Source organism: Rattus norvegicus, chromosome 7, assembly GCF_021556685.1.
Source record: "Rattus norvegicus strain SHRSP/BbbUtx chromosome 7, alternate assembly SHRSP_T2T, whole genome shotgun sequence".
NCBI lineage: Eukaryota > Metazoa > Chordata > Mammalia > Rodentia > Muridae > Rattus > Rattus norvegicus.
In genome coordinates, this window is record NC_141540.1 from 132,616,418 (window position 1) to 132,638,327 (window position 21,910).

The 21,910-nt window shown below is 39.7% G+C and overlaps 2 protein-coding genes across 2 annotated transcripts in view; both read left to right on the top strand.

The window, feature by feature from the left end:
* Positions 1-957: 957 nt before the first annotated feature.
* The window catches only part of Muc19 (mucin 19, oligomeric), a 122,983-nt gene continuing 102,030 nt past the window's right edge, over positions 958-21,910 (top strand). Inside the window, 1 exon segment of the mRNA NM_001309489.2 lies at positions 958-1,049. Within this exon segment, the coding sequence (NP_001296418.2) occupies positions 998-1,049 (52 nt within the window). The 5' untranslated portion in view covers positions 958-997.
* The window catches only part of Smgc (submandibular gland protein C), a 30,258-nt gene continuing 9,305 nt past the window's right edge, over positions 958-21,910 (top strand). Inside the window, 10 exon segments of the mRNA NM_001004449.2 lie at positions 958-1,049; positions 4,177-4,308; positions 4,728-4,901; positions 8,917-9,087; positions 10,023-10,115; positions 13,907-13,930; positions 15,101-15,274; positions 15,642-15,704; positions 19,269-19,439; positions 20,376-20,468. Coding sequence (NP_001004449.2) covers positions 998-1,049; positions 4,177-4,308; positions 4,728-4,901; positions 8,917-9,087; positions 10,023-10,115; positions 13,907-13,930; positions 15,101-15,274; positions 15,642-15,704; positions 19,269-19,439; positions 20,376-20,468 — 1,147 coding nt within the window. The 5' untranslated portion in view covers positions 958-997.

Sequence of the window (21,910 nt, forward strand, 5' to 3'; positions counted from 1 at the left end):
TCTACCACTGAGCTAAATCCCCAACCCCTGCTAATTTTCTAGGAATAATAAAACTCTTCTCTCTTCTTTAGCTTCTGCAGGTTTCTTGGTAGCAACTGGGTATCAATGAGAAGCGCTGGAGCTGTGTATCTGGCTCTCCCGGGTTCACATCCATTGGGGAGCATGAAAGACATCTTGGTTTTCCTTGCCCTATGCCATTCAGCATGAAACAGCCTTCACCCTGCACTCAAACTTGAACTTGGTACAGATGTTCAGCCCTTAAAATGCTTTTCCATTTCATCTTATTTCTCTCCTAAAACACTTTTTTTTCTCATGTCAACGTTTCTAGATATTTCTGCTTATGTGTGTGTGTGTGTGATCGTGAAGTGCATGGGAAAGATGTGTAATTCAAGTATTGGGAATGTCTCAGTAATAAAAGTTAGGACTGTAGCAGCGATACCTCCCTGTATTGCAGTATGCCTGTACCTAGATGATGATTGTCTGTCTCTGAAGAAATAACTATTTCATATTAGTTAGTCAAGGCAAAGGGTTCTTTGTTTCAAGGTTAGCCAATGTTTAAAATACATTTAATTGTCAAAAGAAGGACAATTTTAATATATCATAATATTTGAGTTCCTTGAAGCATGAAGACATCTGTGATGATGGACAGGCTACTGATCAAGGCATGTCCTCAGCATATTCGAGGTTTAATCCTCGGGCTTTTAGTTCCTGGCATTGCTATTTGCACAGGGTGGCAAGAAGGCATATTCTGGGTTTGGCGAAAACTGGACTTGGACCAAGGCTGAAGATGTCAGAGAAATTGGATACTAACCTGATGCATATGAGATTGCCTTTGCCTTGCTGCAATGTTTACCTGTGCTGTCACCACCGGGTTTGTCACTCCAACTGCTGACCAGAGCCAATGTTGAGATGGCCTATAAATACTCGGGCTAGAGTTTCCACGATGGACCTGGTTCTCCGGCACGCAGTCTCTACGCTTAGGTCCCAGATCGTCACCATGAAGCTGATACTTCTGTACCTGGCCGTGGTGCTCTGCACCGTTTGCAAAGGTAAAGAATTTGAGCCCCTTTAACTTAGTGAATGCATGTGTATTTAACGTTCAGTGTTCTCTGCTTCCTCCTTGTGCTACAGAGAACAGTGGTATGCAGGGATGCTGTGTTTTTATTACAGCAGATGTTACTTATGCATTCCCAGGTGATCTCAGAGGTGTGTGTGTGTGTGTGTGTGTGTGTGTGTGTGTGTGTGCACGTGCGCTAGCCTTAAGGTTCGTTACTCATTCTCAGCACAGTGTATGTGTTGATAACTATGTTTTGAGTTTACGTTTCTATTAAGTCTAGAATGCTACACTGACAATTGCTGTATTCACAAATCACCTCACTTCTAAAAGCATCAGTCCATCATTCAAACAAAATTTCACAGGTAAAACATTTAGTAAACTAACCAATTTCTTGGATATTTTAAAAAGCCAGACTTATAGAAAGCATTATGATAAATTTAAAAATTGAACAAAATAAAAAATAACAAGCAATAGTTTGATAGTTAGTCAAAATAAGATTAATATGGTTTCACCAGTCATGACTTTATGGAAAGAAGAAAAAATTAAAGGTCCTGGATAAATAGGAAGTGTTAGTTATAGCTAAAACTACACACACACGCACACACTTACACACACACGCACTCACGCACACACGCACACACTCACACATACACACTCACACACACACTCACACACGCACACATGCACTCACACACACACGCACTCACGCACACACACATACACATACATACACATACATACACACTCACACACACGCACACTCAAACACACACACACCCACTCACGCACACACTCACACATACACACACACTCACACACACACACTTACACACACACATGTATATAAAACCATATATCTTTATATATGTAGCCACATAGTATATAATAAAATACAGATCTGATAACATGTGTATATATATTTCTTATATTTTTTAGTCCATTCTTCATTCTCACTAAAATAAAATAAATTCGATCATTTTTATTCTCATTTATAACTAATACATTACTAAGAAAATATTAGGGAAAATAAAGTCAGGTAAAATTTAGATTGGGAACTTTTAGGTCAAGGCTGTTATGGGAAAAAGAAGTAATGTATTCACCAATATTAACTGGTGAGTTTTGCTGGCCTCTGTATTTTAAAGACTGGGTTGACCTGGAATAGTGTGGCTTTAGGTATAACGGGCCAATGCTTCCCCTAATCACGTGAGGGAATTTTATTAATTAAGAAAGATCCAAAACAATGAATTAGTATTGGAATATTAGTTATCACATATAAAGAGGTGTTGTTCATAGTAAACTTTAAATAAGAGTTGAAGTAAAAGTAATTTATTGTCTTTAAACACATTATACTATTTCTGTTCTTACTTTTTTAAAAAGGAGGGATTGTTTTTCAGTACACCAAAAGGTGAGGATCTCTGAAAAATTGGTCTTTAATTTGCAAGATTACCTACACAAAGAAACCTACACAGAGAACACCCTTTTAGGTTTGTGTTGATGCTGCCCTCCTCCTCCTTTCTATCCCCACCCTTGATCTGAACTCCTCAAGATAGGTTGTTCTGGGATTTCCCTGTTTTCCCAAAGCCATAAATTGTGACTAAGGGAGAGTGGGTGCTCAGTTCATACTGAGATTTTAACTTGAGTGCACATCTCTCTTTTCTAGAGAAGCTCTCTGGAGGTCTTATCAGTCCTGGAGTGGTGGCTCTCTCTTCTGGCTGCTGCAATTTAACACAATGTCTGTGTTGTGGAAGGGCAATGTCTGCTGGTCCACTTCCCAGTCCTCCTCCTTTAACTGCTTACAGATACTTAGATGGCAACACCACTGACCCAGGCTATTTAAGCTCGTTCGTCTGGCAGGAATACGCATCTCAGATGAGGCTGTGAGGTTCTAGCTAGTAGGCAAGTCAAAGAGACAAGAATTCAAGTATGGTATTTATGGCATCTCCAGAAGCCTGGAAGGAACCCAGGAACAGATTCTTAACTGCAAACTACATTTCTGATAGTTCATAATTGCCAGTAATTGACATCACACAGAAAACAATGGTGTCTTAGTCTTCTTGAAAGACACTTATATGGTACTGGAACCCCATCTGTAAGCCACTTCTTTCTGGCATTTGACTCACTATGCTTGTTTGCACTTTCAGGTGTCAATCAATACAAATTATATCAGAACATGTGAGGGGAGTTTTCTGTTTAATGGGACCGCTTTGCTGTTTGTCTTAATATATGCCTGTCGAAATCTGTGTGCTTTGAGTCCCATGTTTTTCAGAAGTAGTCACAATTTCCAGAACTTTGGTTAGTATCAGATCATAAGCCTAGAATTCATGTTGGAAAACCATGATCAATTTGGGCTTAGAACATTACATTTATTAGCAAAATAAAGGTTTGTGGTTGGTACCTGGTCTTTGATAGATATGGATTTAACATTGGATAAATTAACGAAAAAGATTTCAAATTTGTCTGCTTAGAATTAAAGACCATGCTATTGTCCAGAAGAGAGCAGCAGTATAATGACTCTGTTCTGAAGGGTCTTGTGTCTGGAAGAAAGAAATGCCATCTTTGGTCTATTGTGGACTTTGGGAAAATCATTTAAGCGGTGTTTGTTTTTATTGATTTGTCATGCAGAATAGAAAATTTTCCAGCTCTCTTTCTCTGTGACAGTTTCAATGCTAATGATTGGGTTTTTATTATTTTCAGTGTAGTCTTCTTTAGGAACAAAAGGAACAGCTAGAAGAAGGTAGATTTGCAGATGAGTAGCTACATAGATTCTTAACTTTGGAAAGCAAAGGCAGTGAAGGAAACAAGGGTTAATAAAATTCTGTGACTCTGAGTATTTTCTGACATGTAGTCATTGGCCTTAGAAGATGTAGATGTTGGCAGGAACCAGTAAAACATCAGAAAGCTTGATAAAGCTGAGGCATGTCTGTCACCAGATCAAGAAAGCTGATGGACATTATTGAGACAAGACAAAGGGCATGCATGTCCTCATTTATTCATTCAGTCATTGTTTATTGACCCTCAAAACATTTCAATTTCCTATATTTTTCTTTTCATCTTTATGGAAGGGGAAATGTCAAGATGTGCCCATTCTGTCATGACAATATTGTTGTTGTTTCAAACAGCTACAAGTGTCAGAGGTAGAGCTGGCCTCGGTACCTACTCACGCTTTGGATTGGGAGTTTTGCTATCTGGTAAAAAGACTCTGAGTGCCAAGAATTCTGGTGGGAACAAAGACGACAGCGTGTCTGCTGGAGGTAATTGTAGTCATTGGATCTGGTCACTGTTGCTTTCCAATGAATACTTATGCTTAGATAATTTAAATTAATTAACTTGTGAAATAAAACAGGGCTTAAAAAGGTCTTTTTTTTCAAGCACTAATAAGCAGAGAGTCACTTTTAATAAAGTTTTATGTTTTTGGTGTTGTTACTTGTCATGGGAACGGCAGGTTTGTGGCTCAAACACGTGAAGAAAGACTCTGCGGTTGGCTGTGGAATTTGTAGCTTGAATTCTTTTGTTGGCCATGCTTTTACTAGAAAAACACTTAGATCAGGTAATTTGTTGTGGAGGATACGCTTTCGGTGGTTTAGGTATTGTTTTCCAGTGTTCCTGTGTAATGTATGGGAGTTCAGAAAGGTTTCGCTATCTTCTGTGACGTTCTTTTTATATTCTGCAGGTAAAGAGAACTCAAACGATGCACTTAGGCTTGGTTTGGATGGCGCTGCGAGTGTAAACACTAATTTAGATGCTTCTGCTACACACCGTGTTGGAGGAAGTGGATCTTCCACAACTCCGCAGAAAGATGAGCGTTCTCCTTTTGATCTCATTAAAGCTATTTTGAGATTACAAGGTATTCTGCCAAGTCTCAGCTCCTAGGGAGTCACAGAGTTTCAAATATCTTTTTATACTATGTGTGGGTATTGTTTTATTTTAACGTGAATAGGAAGATCAGGGACTTTAATTTTAGATTTCTTTATTCCTTTTATTTTGCTTTTATACTGGGAGGTAACACTTGGTATTCTATTTTGAACAAAGTGGAGGAAGAAGATTGGAGTTAAAACTTGACTGGTTATTAATGAGTTTAGTAAAGATAGAATTAATAATGCTGAAAAACAAAGTAAAAGAGCTGGAGGTTTTTCTCTTCCCTTTGCTTTTACATTTATTGGAGTCTTGTGGTCTTCATATGACAATGCTTCCCATGACATGCTTTCTGCAGGTAGTGGCAAAGGCGGTAGCAGTGCAGAAACTGGAAGCAGCAGAGGTCGTGGCAGAGGGTCACGTAGGCTACTTAAGATGTGTGGGTGAACTGTGAATAAAAGAAGTGGTTGAAAATCATGGACAGATGGGATTTGGTGCAGAATATTTACTGAAAGGATTGGAAAGGCAAGAACTGACTGGACAGGAGTCTACTGGAACTGGACCTATGAGGCTCAGGGATGATGCAGTTTTTCAGACCTGTACTAAAGTAGATCCTTCTGAGAATCTCAAATGGCTTAATATTCATTGTTTCATAACTTGCATTTTCATGTTCCATCAAAGGAAAGAACAGTTGGTACAAGTTTTTCGATGAGACAAACATATTGCGTTTTTTGGTTGTGTTGTGTAGACTTTGATGGAAAGTTAAGTTTAAGTTTGGTCTCAGAAGGAGGAGCGATGTTGGCAGCGGATCGAGCAGTTTATCTCAGCAATACAGAACAGCGAGGTTTAGATACACTCAGGAGTTTAGAGCCTTGTATTTTGCTGAAAACAAAATATTCCAAGTTGTGTGATATGGCCATTGCCGAGAGAAGCATAGAGTGAAACTTGAACTTACAAATATTGTTAAATTATGTCCTCTGAGTATAGCCTATGCTGGACGTTCTGTATTCCGGGCAAGTGTATATCATTGGTATTGTCTCACCTAGGATCTTTGAAACTTAGATATTGTGGCATATGATCTGGGGAATAAATTAATCTGTTTGATTTTTCTCAGAGAGGCCATCTTGCTTTTCTCTCTTGAGGGAAAGGAAAGAAACAGGGATGGATCCAGTAGTTTTCCTTACAGAGATTACCCTGTTCTGTTTTGCGTGAGAAGAAAAAAAAAAAAAGCAAGGCTGGATTTAGTTTAGATACTGAACTTTCTCTTAAGTCAGCATATGTGAGAAAAGAGACACTTTGTCTAAAAGGCGGTAGCTGATATGGTATCCTATGGTCAGGGGTGACTTTTAATTTGTCAGAATACAGAATTAAATATTTTTTGATGAAAGTCATTTCCCCTTCTATAGCTGACAGCCATATAGCATGAACAAAGAACATTGCTAATTAATAAATTATTTGATAAGATTATTTCAAAAACCAAGGACCAATACCAGTGGCTCAGGTAGTATGTGGCAGTCAAAGCTGAATTTGTCACACTTCCATATTTCCTGTATTAGCCATTGTGTTAATCACCACTTGTAAAGCCTATGTGCCTTCATAGAGGACTACTAAAATGGAGGACAGAGATGGGGTTAGTTATCAATCTGGGTCAACATTCGTAGTGAATATGGAGAAAGAATTCTCTGACAATGAAGAGTCTGGGCATATTTCATGTAAGATAATTCATAATCAGGTGTTATGACCACCTATACATAATATAGTCTGTCAACAACCTTTAATAGTACGATTGAACTATGAGTGAAAGAAGGGATTATGTGCAGAGAATATGCAAAATAGAGATTAGGGGAAAGGACCAAGGGCAAGACCGAATTCTTTTGGAACTTTAGTGTAATGACACTCAGTAATGAGGCTAGGGCATACAAACTCTGGTAAGTTGTGTGGTCCTGAGGATTTGAAACACATTCAAGTCATCTTATCTTTATCCGGGATATTCACAGTATTGCCATTAGAAAGGGTCAGATGGACAGATTGTCTTAGTTTGTATAGACCTTGAACAACTGGACCAGGCAATTCAAAGGGCTCTTGATAACCCATGGTCTCCAGTAATCACACTACAAACAAACATGTCCCCAACAGCGAGGATCTGAAGACTGATGCATATTCACAGCGAAGATCTGAAAACTGATGCGTATTTGAATCATTGCTATGCTTTTGATTTTCCCTTTCCCAGGAAACTCAAGTGGAAGAAGTGGGTTGAGGGAGCAACCATCAAATCGGCTCTCCTCAGAGTCAGGAAATGAGGCCGTAGTCCAGGCACCCACTGGTAGACAAAATCAGAGCGTAGACACCAGCAGTTCGTCTACAGTCTCTGCAACCTCCAGTAAAGGAGGTATCTCGACGTGCATTTCTTTAAGTGGATATCCTGACTATAACATTTATTGTGCTTCAAAATTCCTATGGAGGAAACACATACTCTCATCGTATGATTGTGGATATGCTACAAAATGAAAACGAGGTGGAAATTAAATTCAGATTTGAACTTTGAATTACTTTGGTTTAGTGGGGACTAACCAGTAACCATGAATTGAATGGATCTCCATAATTCAGTTACAGTCGCTAGAGTGTTGATATTTCTCTCCATAGCCCCAAATCTTTGAGGTGATGTTATTGAAGTTTTACTGTCTTAGATGGTCAATCCAGAATTAATCAGGATACATCCCTAAGATGAAGAGACAGACAAGGGAACGTGCCAATGTAGTTTTGGAAGAAGAGACGCATAGAGAGGGTCAGACAATCTGCCTCAGCAGTGAGAACCAGTGAGATGCAAATGCAGTCAGTAGTTTAGATGATTGCATTTGTCTGAGTGAGATGGAATTCAGTGTATTTTACTTGGTCATTGCTGAAGGAAGGGCTGAGCTAAATTGGAACTTGCAATTTCCGTTTGAAGTTCTTGCTGTGAGAAAAGCAAATGATAAAAGGACATAGCATGTAGTGTGATAGCTGTACATTTTGTCAAGTCAGTGTTTGTGAGAACAAAGAACCATGGCCTAAAAGGTATAGATTATGTTTGGAGAGTTGGTTAGGAGCAGATTGCTTATTTGTTGGAAACTAAGAATGAATATTGAAAGATTGACCAATATTCTGAAAATATCATCTTAGCCTCTCCAGTTGTCAAGCCTCTTGAAGAGGGAATGAAAAAAAGAAATTCATAGAGGCCTTCACAGAGCTACTTGGACAGACAAGCACTGCTGCCAGTGTCTCGTGTAGTGAAGAGTCCCCCACGTGGCACTGAAAGCAGAACTTCCCAATCTCTATTTTATTGGCAGCTGTCCTTTTTTGTTTTGTATCATATTTTACCCCAGTTGTAGAGAACTGGGTGTCTCGGTAGAGAACTGGGAAAGTTCAGGACAGTGTTGTGGTTGGTCAATGGTATAGGTCAAGTCCATGAATGACATTGATCTTACTGACCATGGAAGAAGATTTCTCTGACAAGATTAAATCTGGATATCTCTTGTCAAGTATTTTATGAGGAGAGGTCTTTGGATCAACTTTGCCGAGTATAATGTGCCAACAACACTGACATAGCCTGTCTGAACTGTGAGTGGAAGAAGGGATTCCGTGCAGAGCGTTGAATGAAAGGAATCCTGTGACCGAGCCCTGAATTCTGTAATTGGACCGATGACTTTCAGGGATGTGGCTAGGGCATACTCCTTCCGCCAGGCCGTGTTCTTCTCAGTATTTGAAACAGATTTAAAACTCATTGGACTTATTTTGAATTTTTGTCTTCTATTTAAAACAGAGAATTCATTTGTCCAGTTTTGTCATTAGTGATGGTCAGGGTGTCTTTGTATAGTCCTTGATGAATTGAACCATATGATTCTAAGCACTCTTGATACCACATCATCTCCAGTAATCACAGTGTGAGCAAACGTGTCCCCACACAGTGCAGATCTGAGCACTGATGCACATTCAAATCACTGTTGTGCTTACGATTTTACCTTTCCCAGGAGCCACAAGTGGAAGCAGTAAGCTGAGTGTGCACTCAACAAATGATCCCTCCGCCGAGCCAGGAGATGATCCTACAGCCCAGGGGCCACAAGCAACTGCATCTAGTACACCAAAGCAGAATGTAGACACTAACTTGTCGTCTGCAGGCTCTGCAACCTCCAATGACGGAGGTATCTTGACCTGCATTTCTTTTACTAGATATCCTGCCTAGAACATTTATTGTGTTTCAGCGTTCCTATGGAGAAAACACGTGCTCACATCATGTGCTTGTAGATGTGTTAGAACATGAAAGCAAGGTTGAAATCAAATTCAGATTTAAATTTTGAATCACTTTGGTTTAGTGAGGATTCATCAGTAGTCATGAGTTGAATAGATCTCTATAATTCAGCCAAGTTCCTAATAGTGTTGCTGTTTCTCTCCACAGACCTAAATATTTGATGTGATATTAATGTAATTTAACTGTCTTAGATTGTCAATCCTGAGCTTCATCAGCGTACATCCATAAGATGAAGAGAGAAACAAGGAAACAGGCCAATGCAGTATTGAAGCAGGAGAGATAGCTGCAGAGGATCAGAAAATTTGCTCAGTGTTGTGAAGCCAGGAGATGAAAATTCAGTCAATAGTTTAGATGATTGCATTTCTCTGAATGGGATGGAATTCAGTGTATTTTACTTGGCCATTACTGAAGGAAGGGCTGAGCTAAATTTGAAATGGAAAATTCTGTTAGAAGTTCATGCTGTGACAATAACAAATGATAAAAGGACATCGGGAATCTGTGTTCAGTTCTGGTGTGTTGACAAGAGGTGTAGTCTCACCTAGGGCCTTTTGAACTTTAATTGATACTAATATGGTGAAATGGCTAAATTTATCTCATTCAGACTTTCCATGGTGAGATGACAATGTTCAGTTTGGGTTAGGAAAAAAAGAAGGCTGGATCGTGCTTAGATGTTGTTCTTTGTACCAAGTCGGTTTTTGTTAGAGCAGAAAATTTGTGAAAAAGGGCTAGTAGCTTATGTATTATCACACGGTGTGGTGGTGACTTTAAATTTGGCACAATATTCAACTTTTGTCCTGTATTCTAATAAAATCCCTTTCCCTCCTGCAGCTCCCACACCTAGGGAACAGTCAAGTGCGGATTCCTTATTGGAAGAATCGCAAAACCTAGGGAATGAGTCCCCGACTGAAGCCAGTGGCTCAGGTAGTCCCATGACAGGGGTCAGTGTGTGGTGGTCAAACCTGAATTGTGCTGAGGTTCAAAACTCCTGTTTGTTGGCAGCTGAAAGTTACCAAGTTATAAAATCTAGGTGCCTTGTTCGAAGGCTGTTAAGAACATGGAAAGTCATCTGGTAGATCATGACTCTGGGGCCAGCCGTGCTGATAGTGATCATAGTAAAAGTGAAAGAATATTTCTTTGGAAATGAAGATTGTGGTTGTGTTTCCTGTCAGACATTTTATGATCATACATTTTTGATCACGTTTTCATAATATAGTCTGTCAATACCTCCTGATATTCAGGCAGAACTTTGAGTATAAGAAGGCATTCACCTTGGAATTTACAGAACAGAACTTTATGATCAGGAGAAAGGGACAGTCCTGAGGTCTTCTGAAGTAGACACATGATTGTCAGTGTGGACACTGTGGCTTGCCCTCTCTGTCAGGCTGGGTTTTTCTGAGAATTATCAATAGGTTCAACATTCTTCCTCTTTCTTCTCCTCTTCCTTCTCTTCCTCCACCTCTTTGTCCTCTGCCTCCTCCTCTTCCTTTTTCTTTCTGCCTCTTTCTCCTCTTCCTTCTTGTCTTCCTCATTTTATTCCTCCTCTTCATCTAGTTATCTCAGATTTATATTTCCTGTAAAAGGGAGAGAAACTATTTTCTACAGCTTTTTGGTTAAAAAGGGCTGCATGGATATTTGGCTGGATTGTATGGACCATAATAAAAATGGGTCACATCGTTCCCTGGGCAGTTGATAGCCCTTGATCTCTAGGAATCAAGTTATGAAGACACTTTTCTTTCCATGGTGCAGTTATGATGCGGATGCGTAGGCTGTCATCTTTTTGGTGATGATTTTACCTTTGCTTTGACTCAAGAGAAAACTGTAGACTGCATCTGTCAGATGGAGTCTTCACATTGAGTAGACTCTGTGACATTACAGGATCAACAGGCTGCTCGATCTGGTAGGAATAACTTGACTAAAGTTATCAGCATCCAGTCTAGAGTCTCAATCCTACAAGCATGTCACATCCCGACCTGAATTCCTAGTCCATGCACATCCTGCTTTCAGCATGCATTTTGGTTTTAAATTCCTGTTGAAGAAGTGCTTGGTCTCATCAGCTGGTTCATTAGGTGTTAGAGAATGACAGAAAAGTTGACATTACATTCAGATTGAGATTTTGAATTACATTGGTTTGGTGATGATGAATTTGTACATTTAAATGGCTCTGTTAATTCTTGTATAGACCTTAGCATGTTGATGCTTCCTTCCTTAGACCACAGTGTGTGTATTGATTGCTATTGAAGCCTTATTGTCTTAAAACAACAATCCTGAAATATGCCAATGTGCAAGCCTAAGTTGAAGAGAGTGACAAAGGAACGGGTCAAATAGAGTCATAAAAATGAGGGATCCCTGTAGGGCAGCAGGCAGTGAACAACTGAGTTCTAAATTATGGCATTCATTTCTCTGAAAGTGAAAATTTTCCATGTTATTTAACTGGCCATTGTTTTCAGAAAGGCAGAGGTAAACTGGCCCTTGAAATATGTAGTTGAATTTTACCCTCTGACAATAGCCTGTGGTAACATGTTCCTGAGAATCTATGCTCAGGGCATAGGTTAAATAAAGGCAAAAGAATCAAGGTAGTATGTAGTTTAAAGCTGTACTTTTTGTCAAGTCATTGGTTGTGAGAACAATGAACCATGCTCTGAAAGGTAGTAGATTAGGTTCTGGCAGGTGGCTAGCAGCAGCTTGTTTAATTTGTTGAAAACAAGGAGTGAATATTACATGCTTGACCAAAAATCCGATGATATCATTTTAACTTCCCCAGAAGACAGCTCTAATGAAGAGAACCTAATGAAAAAGGTCCTAAAGGCCTTAGCTGACAGAATTCCACAGTCAAGCACTGGTTCCAGTGACTCAGGTAGTCAAGTATGAGTATGTGACAGTGAAAATTGACCCTCCAAACACTTGCTTTATTGCCAGGTGTTTTGCTTTGTGTTTTATCCAAGTTGTAGAGTCTGCATGCCTTGGTAGAGGATTTGTAAAGTGAAGGACATTGTTGTGGTTGGTCAATGGTCTGGGTCAAAGCCCATTGCTAACATTGACCTTAGTGAACACAGAAGAGTATTTCCTTGACCAGATAAAACCTGGATGCTTCCTGTCAAATATTTTATGAGGAGAAGTCTGTTGATAACTTTTGCCAGATATAATCTGCCAACACCCTTCTAATTATCGGGCTGAACTGTGAGTGGGAAAAGGAATTGTGTGCAGAGCACTAAATGAAAAGATTTTTGTGACCCTTCCTGATGAGTGACTTGAACTCTTTTGGACTTCAGCGATAATCCTAAGGCACACCCGCTACACTTTGCTGTGTCCTCTTGTGAATTTGACAAAGATTCAGAACTCATTGTCTTTCCTTGGATTTTTGGTTTCTACCAAACTGAGAGAATTTGTTTCCCCAGTTTTGCCATTAGAGAGGGTCAGCGAAAGTATTGTGGCTTTGTCTAGACCCTGATGAACCAGACCATATTATTCTAAGGGCTTTTAAGAACCCATCATGCCCAGTAATCACACCATGAACAAACTTGTCCCCACATAGTGCTGATCTGAAGACTGATGCACATTCAAATCATCCTTATACTATGACTTTCCCTTTGCCAGGTGACTCAAGGCTAAGCAGTAGGCTGAGTAGGCCGAGTCATGGTCTCTCCACAGAGGCAGGAGATGGCCCCTACTCCAGGGTCAACAAGCAGTTGCACTTGGTAGAATTGAGTAGGATGTAGGTATTTGCAGTCCATCCACAGCATCTGCAAGCTCTGATGAAGGAAGTATGAGTGACTCAGGTTTCCATGCATTCCTTTCCATGGTTATTCTGCCTATACATTAAAACATATTTTGTTCTGATTTCCTACGGAGGAAACACATGCTCTCATTGTGTGTTTGTGGTTGTGTTAGAAAATGAAAAGAAACATGTTGAAATTAAATTCCAGATTTCAACTTTGAATCACTTTGGTTTAGTGAGGATCAATCAGTAATCTTACATGAAATGGCTCGCTATATACAATTCGGTTACAGACCTCAGAATGTTGATGTTTCTCTCCACAGACCAAAATATTTAAGGTGATTTCATAGAAATGTTAGTGTCTCAGAGTGTCAATCCTGGTCTTGGTTCATTCCTAAATGAAGAGAAACATAAGGGAACAGGTCAATGTAGCATTGAAAGAAGGCAAGATTCCTGTAGAGAGGGTCAGACAATCTGCCTCAGCAGTGCGAGCCAGGGAGACGTAAATGCAGTCAAAGTTTAGATCATTACAATTCTCTAAATGAGAGGGAGTTCAGTGTACTTACTTGGTCATTGCTGAAGGAAGGGCTGAGCTAAATTTGAAGTTGAGGTTTTTGTTTAAAGTTCATGCTGTAGCAATCACCAATGATAAAAGGACCTTGGGAATCTGTGCTCAGATCTGTGTTGACAAGAGGTATAGTCTCACCTAGAACCTTTTGAACTCTAATTGTTACTGATAGGGCAAAATGGCTAAATTCATCTCATTCAGACTTTCCACACAGTTCCCTTTTCCGTGATAAGAACGAAGGATGGATCTAGGTTGGATGCTGTTCTTTCTGCCAAATCATTTTTTGTGGAAACATAGAAAAATTGTAGAAAATCTGGTAATCTATGTATTATTACATGTTCTGGTGATGACTTTAAATTTGTGTCACTACAAAGTATGAATATTTAACTTTAGTCCTGTGCTCTGATAAAATCCCTTTCCTTCCTACAGCTGACAAGCCTACTGCACATTCAGGTAATTCATTTTCAGGAGAATTGGAGCGAATATTTGACACAAACCCAATAAAGCCAGTGTCTCAGGTAGTCACGTTGTCAGTGTGTGGTCATCAAGTATAAATTGTTCTGAGGTTCCAAACCTTTGCTGGCAGCTGGATATTATCCGGATGGAAGTTCTTGGCACCTTTTTAAAGGACCATTAGGAGTAAAGGGAATAGTTGTGATATGTCATGCGTCTGATTAAAAATTGGTATTAGTGAACACCACAGATTTCTCTGGCAATGAAGATGGTGGTGGTGGTGGTGGTGGTGGTGGTGGTGGTGGTGGTGGTGGTGGTGGTAGTAGTAGTAGTAGTTGATGTTGTCCTCTTCTTCTTCTTCTTCTTCTTCTTCTTCTTCTTCTTCTTCTTCTTCTTCTTCTTCTTCTTCTTCTTCTTCTTCTCCTTCTCCTTCTCCTCCTCCTCCTTCTCCTCCTCCTCCTTCTTCTCCTTCTTCTCCTTCTTCTCCTCCTCCTTCTCCTCCTCCTCCTTCTTCTCCTTCTCCTCCTCCTCCTTCTCCTCCTCCTCCTTCTTCTTCCTATTCTTCTTCTTCATCATCTTCTTCTTCTTCTTCTTCTTCTTCTTCTTCTTCTTCTTCTTCTTCTTCTTCTTCTTCTTCTTCTTCTTCTTCTTCCTCCACCTCCTCCTCCTCCTCCTCCTCCTCCTCCTCTTCCTCCTCCTCTCCTGCTTCTTTGTCTTCTTCTTCTTCAGATATTTTATGATCATATATGTTGATCATGTTTTTATAATGCAGTTTGTGAAAAACCTTCTGATAATGTAGCTGAAATGTGAGTGGTAGGAAAGATTCGATGTAGAGCATTTACAGAATAAACTGTTTTTCAAGTTAGAAGAAAAAATAAGCAGAGAGTCACTTTTAATAAGGTTTTATGTTTTTGGTGTTGTTACTTGTCATGGGAACTGCTGGTTTGTGGCTCAAATACGTGAAGAAAGACTCTGCGGTTGGCTGTGGAATTTGTAGCTTGAATTCTTTTGTTGGCCATGCTTTTACTAGAAAAACACTTAGATCAGGTAATTTGTTGTGGAGGATACGCTTTCGGTGGTTTAGGTATTGTTTTCCAGTGTTCCTGTGTAATGTATGGGAGTTCAGAAAGGTTTCGCTATCTTCTGTGACGTTCTTTTTATATTCTGCAGGTAAAGAGAACTCAAACGATGCACTTAGGCTTGGTTTGGATGGCGCTGCGAGTGTAAACACTAATTTAGATGCTTCTGCTACACACCGTGTTGGAAGAAGTGGATCTTCCACAACTCCGCAGAAAGATGAGCGTTCTCCTTTTGATCTCATTAAAGCTATTTTGAGATTACAAGGTATTCTGCCAAGTCTCAGCTCCTAGGGAGTCACAGAGTTTCAAATATCTTTTTACACTATGTGTGGGTATTGTTTTAGTTTAACGTGAATAGGAAGATCAGGGACTTTAATTTTAGATTTCTTTATTCCTTTTATTTTGCTTTTACACTGGGAGGTAACACTTGGTATTCTATTTTGAACAAAGTGGAGGAAGAAGATTGGAGTTAAAACTTGACCTGGTTATCAATGAGTTTAGTAAAGATAGAATTAATAATGCTGAAAAACGAAGTAAAAGAACTGGAGGTTTTTCTCTTCCCTTTGCTTTTACATTTATTGGAGTCTTGTGGTCTTCATATGACAATGCTTCCCATGACATGCTTTCTGCAGGTAGTGGCAAAGGTGGTAGCAGTGCAGAAACTGGAAGCAGCAGAGGTCGTGGCAGAGGGTCAGGTAGGCTACTTAACATGTGTGAGTGAACTGTTAATAAAAGAAGTGGTTGAAAATCATGGACAGATGGGATTTGGTGCAGAATATTTACTGAAAGAATTGGAAAGGCAAGAAATGACTGGACAGGAGTCTACTGGAACTGGACCTATGAGGCTCAGCGATGATACAGTTTTTCAGACCTGTACTAAAGTAGATCCTTCTGAGAATCTCAAATGGCTTGAAATTCATTGATTCATAACTTGCATTTTCATGTTCCATCAAAGGAAAGAACAGTTGGTACATGTTTTTCGATGGAGACAAACATATTGCGTTTTTTGGTTGTGTTGTGTAGACTTTGATGGAAAGTTAAGTTTAAGTTTGGTCTCAGAAGGAGGAGCGATGTTGGCAGCGGATCAAGCAGTTTATCTCAGCAATACAGAACAGCGAGGTTTAGATACACTCAGGAGTTTAGAGCCTTGTGTTTTGCTGAAAACAAAACATTCCAAGTTGTGTGATATGGCCATTGCCGAGAGAAGCGTAGAGTGAAACTTGAACTTGCAAATATTGTTAAATTATGTCCTCTGAGTATAGCCTATGCTGGACGTTCTGTATTCCGGGCAAGTGTATATCATTGGTATTGTCTCACCTAGGATCTTTGAAATTTAGATATTGTGGCCCATGATCTGGGGAATAAATTAATCTGTTTGATTTTTCTCAGAGAGGCCACCTTGCTTTTCTCTCTTGAGGGAAAGGAAAGAAACAGGGACGGATCCAGTAGTTTTCCTTACAGAGATTACCCTGTTCTGTTTTGCGTGAGAAGAAAAAAAAAACCACGGCTAGATTTAGTTTAGATACTGAACTTTCTGTAAAGTCAGCATTTGTGAGAAAAGAGACACATTGTCTAAAAGGCGGTAGCTGATATAGTATCCTATGGTCAGGGGTGACTTTTAATTTGTCAGAATACAGAATTAAATATTTTTTGATGAAAGTCATTTCCCCTTGTATAGCTGACAGCGATATAGCATGAACAAAGAACATTGCTAATTAATAAATTATTTGATAAGATCATTTCAAAAACCAAGGACCAATACCAGTGGCTCAGGTAGTATGTAGCAGTCAAAGCTGAATTTGTCACACTTCCATATTTCCTGTATTAGCCATTGTGTTATTCACCACTTGTAAAGCCTATGTGCCTTCATAGAGGACTACTAAAATGAAGGACAGAGATGGGGTTAGTTATCAATCTGGGTCAACATTCGTAGTGAATATGGAGAAAGAATTCTCTGACAATGAAGAGTCTGGGCATGTTTCATGTCAGATAATTCATAATCAGGTGGTATGACCAGCTATACATAATATAGTCTGTCAACAACCTTTAATAGTCTGATTGAACTAGGAGTGAAAGAAGGGATTATGTGCAGAGACTATGCAAAATAGAAATTTGGGGAAAGGACCAAGGGCAAGACCGAATTCTTTTGGAACTTTAGTGTAATGACACTCAGTAATGAGGCTAGGGCATACAAACTCAGGTAAGTTGTGCGGTCCTGAGGATTTGAAACACACTCAAGTCATCTTATCTTTATCCAGGATATTCACAGTATTGCCATTAGAAAGGGTCAGATGGACAGATTGTCTTAGTTTGTATAGACCTTGAAGAAATGGACCAGGCAATTCAAAGGGCTCTTGATAACCCATGGTCTCCAGTAATCACACTACAAACAAACATGTCCCCACACAGCGAGGATCTGAAGACTGATACGTATTCACAGCGAGGATCTGAAAACTGATGCATATTTGAATCATTGATATACTTTAGATTTTCCCTTTCCCAGGAAACTCAAGTGGAAGAAGTGGGTTGAGGGAGCAACCATCAAATCGGCTCTCCTCAGAGTCAGGAAATGAGGCCGTAGTCCAGGCTCCCACTGGTAGACAAAATCAGAACGTAGATAACAGCAGTTCGTCTACAGTTTCTGCAACCTCCAGTAAAGGAGGTATCTCGACGTGCATTTCTTTAAGTGGATATCCTGACTATAACATTTATTGTGCTTCAAAATTCCTATGGAGGAAACACATACTCTCATCGTATGATTGTGGATATGCTAGAAAATGAAAACGAGGTGGAAATTAAATTCAGATTTGAACTTTGAATTACTTTGGTTTAGTGGGGACTAATCAGTAACCATGAATTGAATGGATCTCCATAATTCAGTTACAGTCGCTAGAGTGTTGATATTTCTCTCCATAGACCCAAATCTTTGAGGTGATGTTATTGAAGTTTTACTGTCTTAGATGGTCAATCCAGAATTAATCAGGATACATCCCTAAGATGAAGAGACAGACAAGGGTACGTGCTAATGTAGTTTTGGAAGAAGAGACGCGTACAGAGGGTCAGACAATCTGCCTCAGCAGTGAGAACCAGTGAGATGCAAATGCAGTCAGTAGTTTAGATGATTGCATTTCTCTGAGCGAGATGGAATTCAGTGTATTTGACTTGGTCATTGCTGAAGGAAGGGCTGAACTAAATTGGAACTTGCAATTTCCGTTTGAAGTTCTTTCTCTGACAAAAGCAAATGGTAAATGGACATAGCATGTAGTGTGATAGCTGTACATTTTGTCAAGTCAGTGTTTGTGAGAACGAGGAACCATGACCTAAAAGATATAGGTTATGTTTGGACAGTTGGTTAGGAGCAGATTGCTTATTTGTTGGAAACTAAGAATGAATATTGAAAGATTGACCAATATTCTGAAAATATCATCTTAGCCTCTCCAGTTGTCAAGCCTCTTGAAGAGGGAATGAAAAAAAGAAATTCATAGAGGCCTTCACAGAGCTACTTGGACAGACAAGCACTGCTGCCAGTGTCTCGTGTAGTGAAGAGTCCCCCACGTGGCACTGAAAGCAGAACTTCCCAATCTCTATTTTATTGGCAGCTGTCCTTTTTTGTTTTGTATCATATTTTACCCCAGTTGTAGAGAACTGGGAAAGTTCAGGACAGTGTTGTGGTTGGTCAATGGTATAGGTCAAGTCCATGAATGACATTGATCTTACTGACCATGGAAGAAGATTTCTCTGACAAGATTAAATCTGGATATCTCTTGTCAAGTATTTTATGAGGAGAGGTCTTTGGATCAACTTTGCCGAGTATAATGTGCCAACAACACTGACATAGCCTGTCTGAACTGTGAGTGGAAGAAGGGATTCCGTGCAGAGCGTTGAATGAAAGGAATCCTGTGACCGAGCCCTGAATTCTGTAGTTGGACCGATGACTTTCAGGGATGTGGTAGGGCATACTCCTTCCGCCAGGCCGTGTTCTTCTCAGTATTTGAAACAGATTTAAAACTCATTGGACTTATTTTGAATTTTTGTCTTCTATTTAAAACAGAGAATTCATTTGTCCAGTTTTGTCATTAGTGATGGTCAGGGTGTCTTTGTATAGTCCTTGATGAATTGAACCATATGATTCTAAGCACTCTTGATACCACATCATCTCCAGTAATCACAGTGTGAGCAAACGTGTCCCCACACAGTGCAGATCTGAGCACTGATGCACATTCAAATCACTGTTGTGCTTACGATTTTACCTTTCCCAGGAGCCACAAGTGGAAGCAGTAAGCTGAGTGTGCACTCAACAAATGATCCCTCCGCCGAGCCAGGAGATGATCCTACAGCCCAGGGGCCACAAGCAACTGCATCTAGTACACCAAAGCAGAATGTAGACACTAACTTGTCGTCTGCAGGCTCTGCAACCTCCAATGACGGAGGTATCTTGACCTGCATTTCTTTTACTAGATATCCTGCCTAGAACATTAATTGTGTTTCAGAGTTCCTATGGAGAAAACACGTGCTCACATCATGTGGTTGTAGATGTGTTAGAACATGAAAGCAAGGTTGAAATCAAATTCAGATTTAAATTTTGAATCACTTTGGTTTAGTGAGGATTCATCAGTAGTCATGAGTTGAATAGATCTCTATAATTCAGCCAAGTTCCTAATAGTGTTGCTGTTTCTCTCCACAGACCTAAATATTTGATGTGATATTAATGTAATTTAACTGTCTTAGATTGTCAATCCTGAGCTTCATCAGCGTACATCCATAAGATGAAGAGAGAAACAAGGAAACAGGCCAATGCAGTATTGAAGCAGGAGAGATAGCTGCAGAGGATCAGAAAATTTGCTCAGTGTTGTGAAGCCAGGAGATGAAAATTCAGTCAATAGTTTAGATGATTGCATTTCTCTGAATGGGATGGAATTCAGTGTATTTTACTTGGCCATTACTGAAGGAAGGGCTGAGCTAAATTTGAAATGGAAAATTCTGTTAGAAGTTCATGCTGTGACAATAACAAATGATAAAAGGACATCGGGAATCTGTGTTCAGTTCTGGTGTGTTGACAAGAGGTGTAGTCTCACCTAGGGCCTTTTGAACTTTAATTGATACTAATATGGTGAAATGGCTAAATTTCTCATTCAGACTTTCCATGGTGAGATGACAATGTTCAGTTTGGGTAAGGAATAAGAAAGAAGGCTGGATCGTGTTTAGATGTTGTTCTTTGTACCAAGTCGGTTTTTGTTAGAGCAGAAAATTTGTGAAAAAGGGCGAGTACCTTATATATTATCACACGGTCTGGTTGTGACTTTAAATTAGGCACAATATTCAACTTTTGTCCTGTATTCTAATAAAAATCCCTTTTCCTCCTGCAGCTTCACCAGCTAGGGAACAGTCAAGTGCCGATCCCTTAATGGAAGAATCGCAAAATCTAGGGAACGAGTCCCCGACTGAAACCAGTGGCTCAGGTAGTCCCATGACAGGGGTCAGTGTGTGGTCGTCAAACCTGAATTGTGCTGAGGTCAAAACTCCTGTTTGTTGGCAGCTGAATGTTACCAAGTTATAAAATCTAGGTGCCTTGTTCGAAGGCTGTTAAGAACATGGAAAGTCATCTGGTAGATCATGACTCTGGGGCCAGCCGTGCTGATATTGATCATAGTACAAGTGAAAGAATATTTCTTTGGAAATGAAGATTGTGGTTGTGTTTCCTGTCAGACATTTTATGGTCATACATTTTTGATCATGTTTTCATAATATAGTCTGTCAATACCTCCTGATATTCAGGCAGAACTTTGAGTATAAGAAGGCATTCACCTTGGCATTTACAGAACAGAACTTTATGATCAGGAGAAAGGGACAGTCCTGAGGTCTTCTGAAGTAGACACATGATTGTCAGTGTGGACACTGTGGCTTGCCCTCTCTGTCAGGCTGGGTTTTTCTGAGAATTACCAATAGGTTCAACATTCTTCCTCTACCTTCTCTTCCTCCTCTTTGCCCTCTGCCTCCTCTTCTTCCTTTTTCTTTCTGCCTCTTTCTCCTCTTCTTTCTTGTCTTCCTCCTTTTATTCCTCCTCTTCATCTAGTTATCTCAGATTTATATTTCCTGTAAAAGGGAGAGAAACTATTTCCTACAGCTTTGTGATTAAAAAGTGCTGCATGGATATTTGACTGGATTGTATGGGCCATAATAAAAATGGGTCACATCGTTCCCTGGGCAGTTGATAGCCCTTGATCTCTAGGAATCAAGTTATGAAAACACTTTTCTTTCCATGGTGCAGTTATGATGCGGATGCCTAGGCTGTCATCTTTTTGGTTATGATTTTACCTTTGCTTTGACTCAAGAGAAAACTGTAGACTGCATCTGTCAGATGGAGTCTTCACATTGAGTAGACTCTGTGACATTACAGGATCAACAGGCTGCTCGATCTGGTAGGAATAACTTGACTAAAGTTATCAGCATCCAGTCTAGAGTCTCAATCCTACAAGCATGTCACATCCCGACCTGAATTCCTAGTCCATGCACATCCTGCTTTCAGCATGCATTTTGGTTTTAAATTCCTGTTGAAGAAGTGCTTGGTCTCATCAGCTGGTTCATTAGGTGTTAGAGAATGACATAAAGTTGACATTACATTCAAATTGAGATTCTGAATTACATTGGTTTGGTGATGATGAATTTGTAAATTTATATGGCTCTGTTAATTCTTGTATAGACCTTAGGATGTTGATGCTTCCTTCCTTAGACCACAGTGTGTGTATTGATTGCTATTGAAGCCTTATTGTCTTAAAACAACAATCCTGAAATATGCCAATGTGCAAGCCTAAGTTGAAGAGAGTGACAAAGGAACGGGTCAAATAGAGTCATAAAAATGAGGGATCCCTGTAGGGCAGCAGGCAGTGAACAACTGAGTTCT